General features: G+C 47.2%; 1 protein-coding gene across 2 annotated transcripts in view; it reads left to right on the top strand.

Moving 5' to 3' along the window:
* The first annotated feature begins 672 nt into the window (after window positions 1-672).
* Window positions 673-17267, top strand: part of fam161b (FAM161 centrosomal protein B) — a 45329-nt gene continuing 28734 nt past the window's right edge. For both annotated transcript variants that reach the window (XM_072493546.1, XM_072493553.1), the window contains exons 1-5: window positions 673-763; window positions 3396-3715; window positions 5659-5804; window positions 8583-8993; window positions 11504-11844. In XM_072493546.1, the coding sequence (XP_072349647.1) occupies window positions 3462-3715; window positions 5659-5804; window positions 8583-8993; window positions 11504-11844 (1152 nt within the window). In that variant the 5' untranslated portion in view covers window positions 673-763; window positions 3396-3461. The remainder of the gene's footprint in view (window positions 764-3395; window positions 3716-5658; window positions 5805-8582; window positions 8994-11503; window positions 11845-17267) is intronic.

Genomic DNA, 17267 nt, shown 5'->3' on the forward strand with positions numbered 1-17267 from the left:
TGTCAAACTGTGGCCCAATCTGCCTTCGCAGGTGGATATAAAAGATCCCCTGGTACTATTTTGAAGAACAGCAGAAAAGTTTTCCCAAGTGTACCAGCCAATATTTAACCTCAACCAACATCAGTTATTCACATATATAACCATATATATACCATACATACACCGTATATACACTATATACACACATTAACAGCAGAGAAATTGGCCCAACAACTCCATACAGCATCCTTCCATCTTCTATGGAATGCTAGCATTTATATCTAGAGGATTGGGGTACAAAGGTTATGCTGCAGCTCTACAAAACCCTGGTTAAACCCCACTTGGAGTCCTATGAGCTGATCCGATCGACCACACTGTCGTTGTTAATTTGAAATCTGAGACAGGCAGATTTGTGTTCAGCAAAAGTATTCAGGGATATGGGCCAAGGGCAGGTATATGGAGTTAGGCCACAGTCTCAGGCATGATCTCATTGAATTGCCTAACCCACCTTCTGTTGCCACTCGAAGTGCCCTGACATCCTTGCAAGTCCTTACCAGGAAGCACCTGGTGTGAAACAATTCATGAATGGGGGGGGGGGGGCACGTGGTACGGATGAGCCAATAGCCGTTGCGGCGGCTGGAATGGGGGCGGCGCCCGAGCGTGAGTGACGGCCCGCTGGCCCAATCGGCGTCCAGCTCGGGTCCGCCTCCCGGCCAATCGGCGGCAGGGAGGGCGACGGCGCTCGGGGTTGCCGGTGTGTTTGGTTTAAATCCCGGGGCTGAAGGTGACTCGGAATTTTATTTTATTCCTTTCGATGCCGCGGGGCTTGTGGTTGGGAAAGCGACCGTGGGAAGCCGGCGCGGAGAAGGTGGCGCGGCCGTTAGTCGCAAGCCGGCCATTTTTCTAGCTGAATAACGGGGCCGGGGCCGGGACACGGCCCGGTACTCGCTGGCAGCCCGGGCTGCGGCCTCATGTCTCTGCACCCCACCCTTTTACCGAGCCCCTGCCCGTCGGTCGGTGCGGTCCGTCCGTCTCCTCAGAGTCCCTGGGGTGGGTTGTTTGTCGGTTGCCATGGAAACACCCTCCCGGCGACCGTAAGGGGGTTGCCAACCCTCCAGGATTGCCCGGGAGTCTGTTGTATGCAAACCTGGAAGGGGGGGGGAGGGGGAGAAAAGTGTTCCCCTTTCCCCCACCCACCCCCCCCCCCCCCCCCCCCACCTGTCATTTGCTTTGAAAATGTTTTTAAACCAGATGTAAAATGTTGAAAATCGCATCATCCCATTGAGTAATGAGTGGTTCTCCCTTCCAGTTGGCTTGGAAAGGATGGATGTGCTGGTTCACTCTGGGCTGGAGCATCTGGGCGATACATTTAATTACTGGTGGCGGGGGGGGGTGGCACGGTGCCATGGCGGTTAGCACTGCTGCCTCACGGCGCCGTGGTCCCAGGTTCGATCCCGGCTCTGGGTCACTGTCCGTGTGGAGTTTGCACATTCTCTCTGTGGCTGAGTGGGTCTCACCCCCCACAACCCAAAGATGTGCAGGCTAGGTGGATTGGCCACGCTAAATTGCCCCATAATTGTTTTTTTTTTTTTAAATTGGATATATATTTTTTTAAATTACAGCTGCCAACCGTGACGGTACATGTTTGTGTTTATTCAGGATTATTGTCCCAACCCAATATCATAACCATTACAATAAAAGCAAAATACTGGAGATCTGAAATATTAAAAAACAAATTACTATAAAAACTCAACAGATCTGGCTGCATCTGCTGAGAGAGAAACATAGTTACGTTACATAGTCCAATATATTGTATGGATCCTTGTACCCAGAGTACTCCTTACCTAAGCAATGATATGCTTGCCATTGAGGGAGTGCAGCAAAGGTTCACCAGACAGATCCCTGGGACAAAAGCAGGAAGTGCTGGAAAACGTCTGACAACATCCGTGGGGCGAGTAACAGAGTTAACATTTTGAGTCTGATTTGACTTTCTGGGGCTATTCCCAGCACATTTTGTTTTTATTTCAGATTGCTGGCATCTACACTCTTATCTATCTTATTTTTTTAAATAATTTTTACACTAAGCAAAGTGATTATTTTACTGGACTAGTAATCCAGAGCCATGAGTTCAAATCCGACCATGGCAGATGGACAATTAGCTATAGCCTACCAAATAGTGGGAAAGATGCACGGAAACAAGTTTGCAAGGAAATTATCAAGAGATGCAAAAGTGGTTGAGGTGTGACAATAGCCAGGAAAATACTTGTGATATTTAGCTGCCCTGATTGACCTTCCCTTTAAGGCCATTGTTGCAATATCCTAGTGTAACTAGAAATGTATAGTTTGAGGAAAATTAGCATTTTGTGTGTGGAAGAGGAAAATATTTTGTAGATTGCTCGTCAGTCTCCAACTCCTACCTTTGGGGAGAGGTCACTTTATGAAGGCTGCTAGGTAAAGCTGAAGTAAACTGTTGCCTTTCAAAAAAAAACTTATGGCACTTTAGGTGAAATATGGTAGTTTCTTAGCACAAATATTTTAAAACTAATTCAACTTTTTAAATTAATAATGAGATATGGAGGGGTGGCATGTGGCACAGTGGTTAGCACTGGGACTGCGGCGCTGAGGACCCGGGTTCGAATCCTGGCCCTGGGTCACGGTCCGTGTGGAGTTTGCACATTCTCCCCGTGTCTGTGTGGGTTTCACCCCTGCAACCCAAAAATGTGCAGGTTAGGTGGATTGGCCATGCTAAATTGCCCCTTAATTGGAAATAAAAATTAATTGGGTACTCTAAATTTTAAAAAAATTATGAGATATGGGTGACACTAGATGCCCTAAGAACATTAAGGTATGTATGGGACTCTCGGGTTGAGTAGGTTAGGCATGTACTTCTTGGAGATTTGAAGGAATGAGAGACAACCTTAGTGAGATATGTATGATTCTCAGTGGGCTTGACAGGGTAGAAAAGTTGTTTCCCCTTGTGTGAGGAATCCAGGAGCGAGTATAATCTCAGAGTAAGGGGTCGCCTATTTAGGACAGAGATCAGGAAGAATTTCTCCTCTCGGGGTAGAATCTGTGGATTTTTTTTATCACAGGACTATAGAGGCTGGGTCGTTAAGGATGTTCAAGGCTGAAACAGACAGATTTTTAGTCAGTGAGGGAATCCAGGGTTATGGGGATAAGGCGGGAAAGTGGTGTTGTGAATTATCCTATCAGATCAGTCATGATCTCTTGAATGCTGAAGCAGACCAAATGGGGTGAGTGGCCAACTTCTGCTCCTACGCCTAGTGTTTGAAAGGGAACTCAGATGAAGGTGCTAGACTCATCCAAAAAGATTAACTCGTTATTATAGATTTACAACATTTATGGTTTCTTACTAATTGCGGTAAAATGATAATTGCCGTGTGATCTTTTGGCAGGATATAACTGAAACGGGCAGATTCATTTCAGATTGCTGGTCAAACAAGTTCTATGAAGCTGAAATAATGGAGATTTTGGAGCAAGATCAAATACTGTTTGAAAAGCAGTACTATGAAGAGCTTTTGACCTTAAAGAACGCATGTAGGCAGAGGCTGCTCATTCTAGACAAGCACTATAAGCAACAAAAAAATAAGTGTAATGTGGAACATAAAGGTAACATGAGAAGTTCGGAGCTGACTGAGGAGCTAGACAAGTTTTTCACGATTAATGAAGGACAAACTCCTGTGATGAATAGTCCCTGCAAGCTGCATTCACCTGGGTAAGTAGTCCATGGAGGTGACAGTAGATAAATCCATCTTGCGTTAATTAATTTAGCCCCTTTTGTTCACGCTTGGTGCTTCAACAACAACTTGCATTTATATAGTGTTTTTAACATAGCAAACATCCTCAAGCACCGAACAAGAGCATCATCAATAACTTTTCTGGTACTGAACACAGAGGATATCAGGACAGCTTGATTAAAAGGAAAGATTTTAGGAAAAACCTGAAAAGAGGGAGAGAGGTCCAAATGTTTAGCAATAGAATTCCAGAACTTGGGGCCAAAAAGTACAACCACCAGTGGTGCGACAACTAAAATCAGGGATGCACAGTTTTTTTTTTAAATTTAGAGTACCCAATTCATTTTTTCCAATTAAGGGGCAATTTAGTGTGGCCAATCCACCTACCCTGCACATCTTTGGGTTGTGGGGGCAAAACCCACGCAAACACGGGGAGAATGTGCAAACTCCACACAGACAGTGACCCAGGACCGGGATCGAACCTGGGACATCGGCGCCATGAGGCCACAGTGCTAACCACTGCGCCACTGTGCTGCCAAAGGATGCACAATTAATCATTCAGTTAAAATGAACAATCTTGGAGTCATCAATGTTCCACACTCCTGTATGCTTCACCTGATGCCAGTGTCTGTGTACCTTGTGTTGCCCTATTATGTATTTTCTTTGTATTTTATTTTATTTTCATGTAATTAATGATCTGTTTGAACTGCTCGCAGAAAAATACTTTTCACTGTACCTCAGTAACATGACAATAAACAAATCCAATCTATGATCCTAATTATCAAATAAATAAATAGCTGTTAAACTCTGAAGCAAAATATTTTTTTGCTACCAAATACAGAAAATACTAGACAATCTCAGCAGGTCTGACAGCATTGATGAAGTGAATAGGAAGCTAATGTTTCGAGTCTGGATGACTCTTTGTTAAAACTAGAGAGAACTGGAAATAGGGTCTAATTTATATTGTGGTGGAGGGCATGGAGCGATGGGGCTGGATAGGGGACCAGCGATAGGAGGAGATTGACAAAGAAGACAAAAGGAATGTAAATGGGGGTGATTAAGGCTAAGAAGGGTGCTGATAGTGGCACATAAAGAGATTAGAATGTGTGAATAGCAGAACAAAGGTGAGCAGTGTGTCAAAGGGCAACTAGGAACAGTTGGCCCAAAGTGGAGTGCAGGGAAGGGGAACAATGGAGAGGGGAAAAACAGATCAATGGAAGAAATTAAAATAAATTGATAGAAATTTTAAAAAGAGGTGTGAAGGTGGAGGAGAGAGTTCACAGTCTGAAGTTGTTGAACTCAATGTTAAGTCCGGAAGGCTTTAATGTGGCTAAAGCTGACCTCATATGGACTTTGTTGATGCAGCACTTCGGAACTCTTATGTCCTGTGCCACTGAGTGGATGGATGTGGGTTTGTACTCGTGAATCGTGGCCATGAACCCAATTCTTACCTGACAGCATGTGGGAATTTCAGTGAATGTTTACAAATAAAGCAGAGAACTGACAAAGTGTCACTGGGTGCTTTTAGTCTAAGATTCCTTTGTTAATAGCGTAGTCTCTTCTATATCAAAACATAAACGTTGCAAGTTCGTTTTATCTATATTCCCTCACCATCCCTTTATCTCCAGTTGTCCTTCAGTCAGAACAGTAAGAGAAATTGGACCTGAAATAAATGATAATGTAGTTTAGTAATAAATCAATTTTCTCTTATTTCCACACAATGTCCTTCAATAACCTCTACCTAGGATTTCCAAACTGAGATTTCATTCAGACTCTGCAACTATTCCAAACTGTATGATACCGAAAGCACGACCGTGAACTTTTCACATTTATCTAGTCTGGGTTATATACACTAGCGCCAAACAAGCTTCGCCATTTTATTCATTTTTTTTAACCTTACTCTCCGCTATTCTTCCTTTGTCAGACACACAATGGTGAGAAATTCCTACTCTATGAATGAAGACCGCAGTTTAGGTGATGCAGAGCCGAATGCGAAAAAGAATCATTTGCAGATGAAGAAGTCCAACAGACCCAAGAGTGTTACTTCAGATTGCATCTTGCAGTTTACAGGTGAAACATTTCCCAAACGTATTTAAAATACCATGTGGTTTGGAAACATTTTGGTTAGATTAGTATCATGGACCTATTCTAAATTGTACTATGTAATACTCATAAATATGAAAGTGCTGCATAGTGCTGCATATAAAGTATGTTTTAATATTGTTTTTAGGAAAACAGGTATTTACTTTCATGCTACTTCAGCGCTCCGCCATGCATGCTCCCCTGTTAGTGGGACAGCCGGCCCACCTGCACTTGCACCGACCACTCTTCCCTCCTGTCTCCTAGCTTGCATTTTCACATTATTTCACACACTTCTGAAGTTTTTACTTGGATGCCCAATGTCCGGTTACCCCAGCTCGGGAGGTACTGATCTACACGGACACCAAGCTTTCCAGAGCAAACAACTTTGTTTGTATTAGATTGAGAAATGTATTAAGAGTGACATATCAAAAAATATATATATTTCAGAGGTATTTTATGTCCAAGTAGCTTTTAGCATTGTGCCTAAGTCTCCAGTAGCTTAATTAACAGTTGGGAATGAGGAATTATAACTACCTGCACAAAAGTTAAAATAAATATATCGGGGGCTGGATTTTCCTTCGCAATGCCACCTAAAATCATGTATTTTTTTCAAATTTATTCCTTCATGGGATGTGGGCATCACTGGCAGGACCAGCAGTTGTTGCCCATCCCTAATCCCCCTTGAAGTCAGTGGCTTGCTGGGCCATTTCAAAGGGCAGTTAAGAGTCAACCACATTGCTGTGGGTCCAGAGTCACAAAGGCTGGACCAGATAAAGATCGCAGATTTCCCTCCTTGAAGGAGATTAGCAAACCAACTGGAATTTTATGACGGTCACTGATAGTTGATTGAGACAAAAACAGAAAATACCGGACATTCCCAGCATGTCTGACAGCATCTGTGGAGAGAGAAGGGAGCTAACGTTTTGAGTCTGGATCATTCTTTGTCAAAGCTCTGACAAAAATATCAAAGCCTTGACAAAGAGTCATCCAGATTCAAAACGTTAGCTCCCTTCTCTTTCTACAGATGCTGTCAGACCTGCTGAGAGCGTCCAGTATTTTCTGTTTTTGTTTCAGATTCCAGCATCTGCAGTAATTTGCTTTTATTAGAGTTGATTGAGACTAGCTCTCTATTCCAGATTTATTAATTGAATTTAAATTCCAACAGGTGTGATGTTGGGGTTTGAACCTGTGTCCTCAGAGCATTACCCTGGTTCTCTGGATTACTACTAGTCTAGTGGCATTACCACAATGCCAACATTTTGTTATGGGCCAGGGCTTAGAAACTCCAAAGTGTATTATGAAGTTCACCTGACCTACAACCTTTATGTTGAATTTGGCTAGGATGAGCACAAAAGCCTTCACTGCAGGTGTGATTCATCAGACTTTTAATCAAAACATGGTCTATTCTAAGAATATAGTTAACATATATATATATATATATATATATATATTTATTTATATATAAAAACACAGCAAGAATTTTTATCAATTACAAACATAAAGACACCACACAGCTACAGTAATCTATGTATATAACTCTTCATGAATTCCCCCTTAGCTGTTCCAATTCAATAACAAAATCCAATTAAACCAAAACCCCTTTTCAAGGGCGTAGCCCAGCACACTGTATTCTCACTTTAATGGGACTGGTCCATTTCCTGAAATTCTGATCCAGTTCCAAACAGCAGATTCAAACACCTTCTGGAAAGCAACTATATCTTTAAAGTTACCAAGGCAGTTAGCCACAACCAATGGGCTTTTTACTGGAACAGCTTTGAAAATGAAAACAGAGAAAAACAGGGAAAACACTTCTTTCTCCTTCTGCAGTCCAAAGCACTGAAACTGAAACCTAAAAAAAACTCTTCTCACCTGACAGCCACAGCCCAATGTGCTGCAAGTCCCATGATAAAAAACTAAACTTTTCTTAAAGGGACACTCACATGACAATCATCCCCCACATTACTTGCAATAAAATGATAATTGTTGTATGAATATTCAGCACAATATGCCTGAATAGGATGGACAGATGTGATAGGGATGGAAAATGGACCAAAATCGGTTTGTGAGGCTTGGCGGGTCGAATGATTTACTCTAGCTTCTATTTTTTTATGTTCTTCTGTTCAGAAATCCAGTAATGAATTCAGGACCAATATCTTTACTTAGAGTGGTTAGAATGACGAATTTGCTACCACATTGAATGGTTGAAGTAGATAAAATAGATGAATTAAAGGAAATACAAATACATTAAGTACGTGAGGGAGAAGGGAATAGAAGGATATGTTGATCAGGTGAGGTAAAGAAAGATGGCGCCAGCTCATGTGGAGAATAATCACCCACAGAGACCAGATGGAGCCAAATGGCTTGTTTCTATGGTGTAGACTTTTAAAAAATAAATTTATAGTATGCAATTCTTTTTTTTCTCAATTAAGGGGCAATTTAGTGTGGTCAATGCACCTACCCTGCACATCAGTGGGTTGTGGGGGTGAAACCCACACAGACATGGGGAAAATGTGCAAACTCTACACGGACAGTGACCCGGGCCATGATCGAACCTGGGTCCTTGGCGGTGCGAGGCAGCAGTGCTAATCACTGCGCCACCGTGCTGCCCAATCTGTGGTGTAGACTGATGGCTGATATTCTTCTGTCATTTATAGCAAAGACATTAAATGATTTGTTGATTGTTTAAAACCTGCAGAAGACCTTGTATAGCATCCCTCACTGTTGCATGACTCTCTACGCACTTTCTAACTGAATTGTTTTGTGCAGTCCCTCAGCCATTCAACATGACGATGCGGGAAGGTCAAAACAAGGCTCAGTTTCTCAAATCCAGGTTATTGCTGGAAATACGCAAGGAGCTAGTGGAAAGACAGAAGGAGGAAGAGGAAGAATGCCAGAAGAAATTCCGGGCTCTTCCTGTGCCCGCCCACGTTTATCTGCAACTTTATGAAGAAATGAATGAACGGAATGAGGAAAGGAGAAGGAGAGAAAGAGAGAAGCGCAGAGAGTTTCTGATATCCACACAGAAACCATTTACTTTTACAGAGAAGGAGGAAGAGAGCAAGGAGAAATTGAAACTACAGCACAGCACAGCAGTGTCAGAAACAGCAAAATCGGAGAAACAAATAAAAAAAATTCCTCGGTCTGTTCAAGATCCAACAGTAAGCGAGAAATTAAAAGGTAAGGTGGATATCTGATTGCACTAAAATTGCTGATCTACATTGTGCTGAAATATTCTGGGCATGGTACACATCAGGAACCAAAACAGAATACCCCATGGCACAGACCATCTCCAGATGGGATGGTAACCTGATCTCTAGCATCTGCCTATACAGCTCTTGGGTGGAAATAGGAGCTGTCTTGAGAGCAGCCAGTGACACAAATTAGGTTTATTTTGCTCTTTATTACAATTTTGTTTCTGGCCCTTGATCTGATCCAATCTCTTTAAGTGTACAAAATGGCTTAGGTTGGAAATTTGCTGCAGAAATCTCAGGAACAAACCAAACACACATGCTGTATTATATACAGCTGTTAAATGCCCAACACATTAGATCATTAATTATTAATAACCCTCTTGTCAGTTTCATGTGGCACTTAAGAGCATTCTTATGTGAGATTCGGAATTGCCCAAACTGAAATCTTAGACAACTATCCCTAACAGAAGAGGCCTCTGCTTTATACCCTCCATATCAGTACAGCTGAGGTGCCACTCAAGTATGGAGTCTGAATCTTTGTTTAATCCCTCCCGGGTGCCATGATATCACATATTAATCCAACATCATTGCTAAGAATCTCTCTGTTAACACAGGGTTTCGCCGACGACCTGCTCCTGTATATTTCCGACCCATTAGGGGGGATGGGAGAGATTATGCGGACCTTAGGGGAATTTGGCCAGTTTTCGGGTATAAATTGAATATGGGGAAAAGTGAGATGTTCGTGTTCCAGACAAGGGGGCAGGAGAGGAGACTGGGAGAGCTGCCGTTTAGAGTGGTGGGAGGGAGCTTCTGCTATCTGGGAATCCAGGTAGCATGGGAATGGGAGACAGTACATAAGTTAAAACTGACCCATCTAGTAGAGCAAACGAAGGAGGACTTTAGAAGGTGGGACATGCTCCCGTAGTCACTGACGAGGAGGGTACAGACCCTGAAAATTACGGTCCTCCCCAGATTTCTGTTCGTTTTTTAATGTCTCTCCATCTTTATCACAAGGGCCTTTTAAACAGTGAAACAAGGTGATTTTGGGCTTTGTGTGGGCGGTTGAAGAAAGTGTTGCTGGAGCGTAGACGAGGGTAGGGGTGGGTTGGCACTGCTGAACTTTAGCAACTATTACTGGGCGGCAAATATAGCCATGATTAGGAAGTGGGGGGGGGGAAGAGAGAGAGAGTGAGAGAGCGAGTAGAGGCGGCATAATGCAAGGACACAAGTCTGGGGGCATTGATAACGGCACCTCGCCCATTTTCGCTGGCCCAGTACTCCACAAGCCCGGTGTTAGTGGCGGACCTGAGAGGCTGGGGCAGTGGAGGAAACATATGAGAGTGGAGAGAGCATCGGTCTGAGCCCCATTTTGAAATAACCATCGGTTTGTACCGGGAAGGCTGGATGGGGGGGTTTCGGAGATGGCAGAGAGCAGGAATTGAGAGGATGGGGGATCTATTCATAGATGGGAGCTTCCCTTGTTTGAAGGATTTAGAGGAGAAATTTGAACTGCCAGCAGGAAATGAATTCAGGTATCTGCAGGTACAGGATTTTTTGCGAAGGCAGGTTTCGACCTTTCCGCTCCTACCACCACGGGGGATACAGGACAGGGTAGTTTCCAGAAAGGGGGTGGAAGAGGGGAAGGTATCGGACATGTACAAAGAACTTAGGGAGTCGGAGGAAACTCAGATAGAGGAGCTAAAGGGCAAATGGGAAGATGAGCTAGAGGGAGAGATAGAGGCGGGTCTGTGGGTGGATGCTTTGAGCAGAGTTAACACATCCTCATCATGTGCCAGGCTTAGCCTGATACAATTTAAGGTAGTTCACCGGGCACACATAACAGTGGCCCGGATGAGCAAATTTTTTGGGGTAGAGGACAGGTATGCGGGGGGGGCCAGCAAATCAGATCCATATGTTTTGGGCATGCCCGAAGCTTAGGGGATTCTGGCAGAGTTTTGCAGATGTCATGTCCGTGGTACTAAAAACACGAGTGGTGCCGTGTCCAGAGGTGGCGGTTTTTGGAGTGTTGGAAGATCCGGGAGTCCAGGGGGCGAGAGAAGCTGATGTCTTGACCTTTGCCTCCCTGGTAGCCAGGAGACGAATACTGCTAGCATGGAGGGACTTGAAGCCCCCAAAATCAGAGACCTGGGTTAGCGACATGGCTGGGTTTCCCAGTCTTGAGAAAATCAAGTTCGTCCCAAGAGGGTCAACGCTAGGGTTCGTCCGGAGGTGGCACTCGTTTGTCGACTTCTTCAGGGAAAATTAACTGTCAGCAGAGGCAAAAATCTAAAGGGGCGGGGGAAGTTAGGCTATTTTCTGTTAAGTAGGAGGGACTTGTAGGGATGGAAATGATGTATGTACTACGTTTATATTTGGATTCGCTTTCTTTTCTGTTGTTAATATTATAAAGTTACAAATGCCTTAATAAAATGTTTTTTAGTAAAAAGAAGAATCTCTCTGTTAAAATACATTCTTTCTACCTTTTTAATCTTAAAGAAGAGGAACTGTTCAGAAAGATCCGGATACAGATGCGAGCTGCCGACTTGCTGAAAAGTGCTTGCTCACCTATAGATCTTCATCCTTACAAAAAAGAGCAGGCCAGATCAAGCTCCACAAAAACACAACGTGAAAAGCTGGGATTCCTAGAAGAAAGACCAAAATTTAAGCCAAGGATAAATCACATAGTTCCAGATTATGCAAAACTCGCCAAAGCATTTCAGAGAGAATCGAGAAGAAAGCAACAGGTGAAGGAGACAACAAAATGTGAGCCTTTTGAACTCCATACGTCAAAGTTAGCACAGCGGCAAAGCCACACAAGTGAAGACATTGTGTCAAAGGTATGTTTTTCACTGCAGTGCCAATGGTTGGAGATCCTGTCCAAGCATGTGTATTATGAGAATTAATTGCAACAGCCACATACGTACCAGAAATCCTTACCTGGATACAGAGAGATGGATCTTCACCTTCACTTGTGGGGCTATAACATGACAGTGTAAATTTCCCACCATTAGTGCTTGGTTTTCTTGCCATTGTTTCTGCCTTTCTCTCGTGTTTCACCCAATCTTCTGCCAAAACTATGGCAGAAGAGCAGAGAATCACCCTGGAAACATTCCCCTTGGGACTTTACTTACAAGTCATTCTTTCTGGGCAGTCCCTTGGAATCGACATGACTTGATTTCACTCCAGTTTGATGGGTTCTGAGGTAGCTGATAAGTACAATGCATGATGGTGGTGTTTGAAGGGATGAGTATATGACTTGTTTGGAGGTCTGTGCGCTCCTTCCGATGTCTAGACTTCATCTCTGCATGTTCCCAACAAAGGTTTTCAATGTGTCGGGTGCCTTCCTGGGTGAGCCTCCTCCATTTTGTCAGCAGGGATGTGCTTTGAGGACATCCTGAAAGCTTTCCTGCTTGGGAATCTCCTGCTGCAATTGAGTTCCCCATCGAGCAGTTGTTTCAGGAGTTTGGTGTCAGGCATACAAACAACATGTCCTACACAGTGGAACTGATTTTTAGTGCCTCTTTGCTGGGCAGGTTGCCTTGAGAGAGGACGCTGCTGTTGGACTTTCTTGCCAGCTGGTTTGCCACCACTGGCGATACCTCTCCAGTAGTTTGTGGTGTCTGCTTTTAGGTGGAAAGAACATGTATATCTGCACCATTCTTTTTTTTAAATAATTTTTATTAAGGTTTTCATAAAATATCAATAACAAAATGAAAAAGGAACCCAACAGGGTTCAGTACAAAACACAGTCTAGAAAAACAACCGTCCATACCCCCCTCCCCCTGTACATAAATAATAAATTAACATTAACACCCCGACTTAACACAACAGGTGTATACACCCCCTCAGACCCTCCAGTGTAAATAACAAAAACAAAAATAAAGACCCCCCCCCTCTCCAGTTGCTGCTGCCATTGACCAATGTCTACCGTTCTGCCAGGAAGTCTAAGAACGGTTGCCACCGCCTGAAGAACCCTTGTACCGACCCTCTCAAGGCGGATTTCACCCTCTCCAACTTGATAAACCCCGCCATATCGTTGATTCAGGATTCCACGCTTGGAGGCCTCGCATCCTTCCACTGAAGAAGAATCCTTCGCCGGGCTACTAGGGACGCAAAGGCCAGAATACCGGCCTCTTTCGCCTCCTGCACTCCTGGCTCCTCTGCGACCCCAAATATTGCAAGCCCCCAGCCCAGTTTGACCCTGGATCCTACCACCCTCGACACCGTCCTCGCTACGCCCTTCCAAAATTCCTCCAGCGCTGGGCACGCCCAGAACATATGGGTGTGATTTGCTGGCCTCCCTGAGCACCTAACACACCTGTCCTCACCCCAAAAAAACTGGCTCATTCTTGTCCCGGTCATATGTGCCCTGTGCAGCACCTTAAACTGTATGAAGCTGAGCCTTGCACACGATGAGGAAGAGTTCACCCTCCCTAGGGCATTATCTGCCCACGTCCCTTCCTCAATCTCCTCTCCCAACTCCTCCTCCCACTTACCTTTCACCTCCACCACCGAGGCCTCCTCCTCCTGCATCACCTGGTAAGTTTCCGAGATCTTCCCCACTCCCACCCACCCCCCCAAGAGCACACTGTCCTGTACTGTGTGTGGCAGCAGCCGCGGGAATTCCACCACCTGCCACCTGGCAAACGCCCTTACCTGTAAGTACCTGAAGGTATTCCCTGGGGGGAGCCCGTACTTCCCCTCCAGCTCACCCAGGCTCGTGAACTTCCCGTCCACAAACAGGCCCCCCAACCTTCGTATCCCTGTCCTGTGCCACCCCAAAAACCCTCCATCTGTTCTCCCTGGGACGAACCGGTAGTTCCCCCGTATTGGGGTCCACACCGAGGCCCCAACTTCCCCCCTGTGCCGCCTCCACTGCCCCCAGATCTTGAGGGCAGCCGCCACCACCGGGCTCGTGGTATACCTCCTTGGAGGGAACGGCAGCGGCGCCGTTGCCAGCGCCCCCAGACTCATACCCACACAAGACGCTGTCTCCAGCCTCTTCCATGCAGCCCCCTCCCCCTCCATCACCCACTTTCGCACCATCGTCGCATTGCCGGCCCAGTAGTACCCACAGAGGTTGGACAGCGCCAGCCCCCCCTATCTGTACTCCGTTCCAGGAACACCCTTCTCGCCCTCGGAGTCCCTCGCGCCCACACAAACCCCATTATACTCCTGTTGACCCGCCTAAAGAAGGGCTTCGGGATAAACAAGGGGAGGCACTGGAACAGGAACAAAAATCTTGGGAGCACCGTCTATTTGATTGACTGCACCCTACCCGCCAAGGATAGCGGCAACGCGTCCCACCTCTTAAACTCCTCCTCCATTTGCTCCACCAGCCTTGTGAAATTAAGCCTATGCAGGGCCCCCCAGCTCCTGGCCACCTGGACCCCCAAATACCTGAAGCTCCTCTCCGCCCTTTTTAGTGGGAGCTCGCCAATCCCCCTCTCCTGGTCCCCTGGGTGAACCACGAAAAGCTCGCTCTGCCCCATGTTGAGCTTGTACCCCGAAAAATCCCCGAATTCCCTAAGAATCCTCATTACCTCCTGCATTCCCCCCACCGGGTCCGCCACATACAGCAGCAAGTCGTCCGCATAGAGCGACACCCTATGCTCCTCCCCACCCCGCACCAATCCCCTCCAGTTCCTCGACTCCCACAGTGCCATAGCCAGGGGTTCAATCGCCAGTGCGAAGAGCAGGGGGGACAGGGGACACCCCTGCCTCGTCCCTCGGTGCAACCAAAAGTACTCGGACCTCCTCCTGTTTGTGGCCACACTTGCCATCGGGACCTCATACAATAGCCTAACCCACCTGACAAACCCCTCCAAAAACCCAAACCTCTTCAGCACCTCCCACAGGTACCCCCCTCCCATCTGGTCCATAAACCCCCTCAGCACTCTAGCTGCCGCCGGCTTCCTACCCATCCTAGACCTGGAGCGATCCAGTGCTGGATCCAGCACCGTGTTAAAGTCTCCCCCCATTATCAGGCCCCCCACTTCCAAGTCTGGGATCCGACCCAACATGCGCCGCATAAAACCTGCATCGTCCCAATTCGGGGCATACACATTGACCAGTACCACCCACTCTCCCTGCAACATACCACTTACCATTATGTACCTACCGCCATTGTCTGCCACAATGCTCGACGCCTCAAATGACACCTTCTTTCCCACCAAGATCGCCACCCCTCGATTTTTGTCATCCAGCCCCGAATGAAACACCTGACCTACCCACCCTTTCCTCAATCTTACCTGGTCTGCCACCTTCAGGTGTGTCTCCTGGAGCATAACCACATCCGCCTTCAGCCCCTTCAGGTGCGCGAACACGCGGGCCCGCTTGACCGGCCCATTCAGTCCCCTTACATTTCAGGTTATCAGCTGGATCAGGGGGCTACCCGGCCCCCTCCCCCGCCGAATAGCCATAACCCCTCCTTGGCCAGCCACGCGCCCGCACCCCACGCCCGGCCCGTTCCCCACGGCGGCAGACCCCCCGTCTCGACCCCCCCCGTCTCGACCCCCCTCCCACTTGCTCCAGCTCCCCCTTGACCATAACAGCAGCAACTCGATCCCCCCCCCCCCCCCCCCCGGGGCTAGGACCCATCCTAGCTGTTTTACTCCCCCCATTGCACTTCCGCAAGTCAGCTGACTCCGACTGACCCCGGCCACTCCCGCCTCTCCTTCGACTCCTCCCATTGTGTGACAACCCTCCTCTTCCATTTCCCATCCACAGGCTCCCCTCCCCCTTCCATCCTAAGTGCGGGAAACAACCCTCGCTTCCCCGCCCCCTCCAGTCTTCGGCGCGGGAAAAAGCCCGCGTTTTCCACCTACCCGGCCCCGCCACCTCTGACGCAGCTCCTTTTACAGGCCCAGTCCCCTCACCCCCGTCTCGGGCCTCCGCCCCATCTCACCGCCGGCCATCCACACCTGTTCCATTTGCTCACCCCCCTCCAAGAGCCCCCCCAACCAACCCAACCAAAACAGTGCCCAACCCGCCCTAACCACCCTCACCGACCAGAAAGAGAAAAACACAAAGAAAAAGAAACTAGAGCAAAGGACCCCCCCTCAAAAAGTAACATATCAACCGCAGTCCCCAAAGGCCCATCCCGACCCTCAATCCGTGTCCAACCTCCCGTCCTGAACAAAGGCCCATGCCTCCTCCGGAGACTCAAAATAATGGTGCCGGTCCTTGTAGGTAACCCACAGTCGCACCGGCTGCAACATGCCAAACTTCACCCCCTTCCTGTGCAGCACCGCCTTCGCTCGATTGTACCCGGCCCTCCTCTTTGCCACCTCCGCACTCCAGTCCTGGTATATTCGAACCTCCGCGTTCTCCCACCTGCTGCTCCTCTCCTTCTTGGCCCACCTGAGCACACACTCCCCATCAGCGAACCGATGAAACCGCACCAGCACCGCCCGCGGAGGCTCGTTAGCCTTGGGCCTCCTCGCCAGCACTCTATGGGCCCCTTCCAGCTCCAGCGAGTTCAACATGGTGACCACATAGGACGCCACGTCCGTCCCCTCCAGCAGCTCCAGGAGGCCCAGAATCCGCAGATTCTTCCGCCTCGACCGATTCTCCATCTCCTCGAACCGCTCCTGCCATTTCTTGTGGAGCGCCTCGTGCGCCTCCACCTTTACCGCCAGGCCTAGATCTCGTCCTCGTTGTCAGAGATCTTTTGTTGGGCCTCGCGAATCGCCACCCCCTGGGCCGTCTGTGTCTCCAGCAGCTTAATAGAAGCCTTCATCGGCTCAAGCAGGTCCGCTTTAATCTCTCTGAAGCAGCGCTGGATACCCTCCTGTTGCTCCTCTGCCCACTGCCTGGTCTCCGCCCGCCGCCATTTTGTTCTTCTTCCCTCGCACCTTCTTCGGGTTCACCACCACCTTTTTAGTCGCCCCGCTCCTGATAAAAGCCATATACTATCGGGGAATTGTTGTAATCTCCTTCCCACACCGGGAAACGTCGAAAAAGTGCCATTGGGGGCCCTGAAAAGAGATCAAAAGTCAATTTTTGCGGGAGCCACCGAATGTGCGACTCAGCTCCGCATAGCCACAACCGGAAGTCATATCTGCACCATTCTGGACTACATATGTGAAATAAAGCTGGCTGTAGGATGGAATTCCGGTGAGAAATATTGTGGGAGTAACTGAAATACTCCAGAATGAAAGTAAGAAACAGAATTTGTACTTTTTAACTTAAAATGTCAGCTGTCTGGCAGTTTGATAGTTCTAAGGTTTGCAATATAGCTCCATTGTGAAAAAGCAAA

This window comes from Scyliorhinus torazame, chromosome 2, assembly GCF_047496885.1.
Source record: "Scyliorhinus torazame isolate Kashiwa2021f chromosome 2, sScyTor2.1, whole genome shotgun sequence".
Taxonomy (NCBI): domain Eukaryota; kingdom Metazoa; phylum Chordata; class Chondrichthyes; order Carcharhiniformes; family Scyliorhinidae; genus Scyliorhinus; species Scyliorhinus torazame.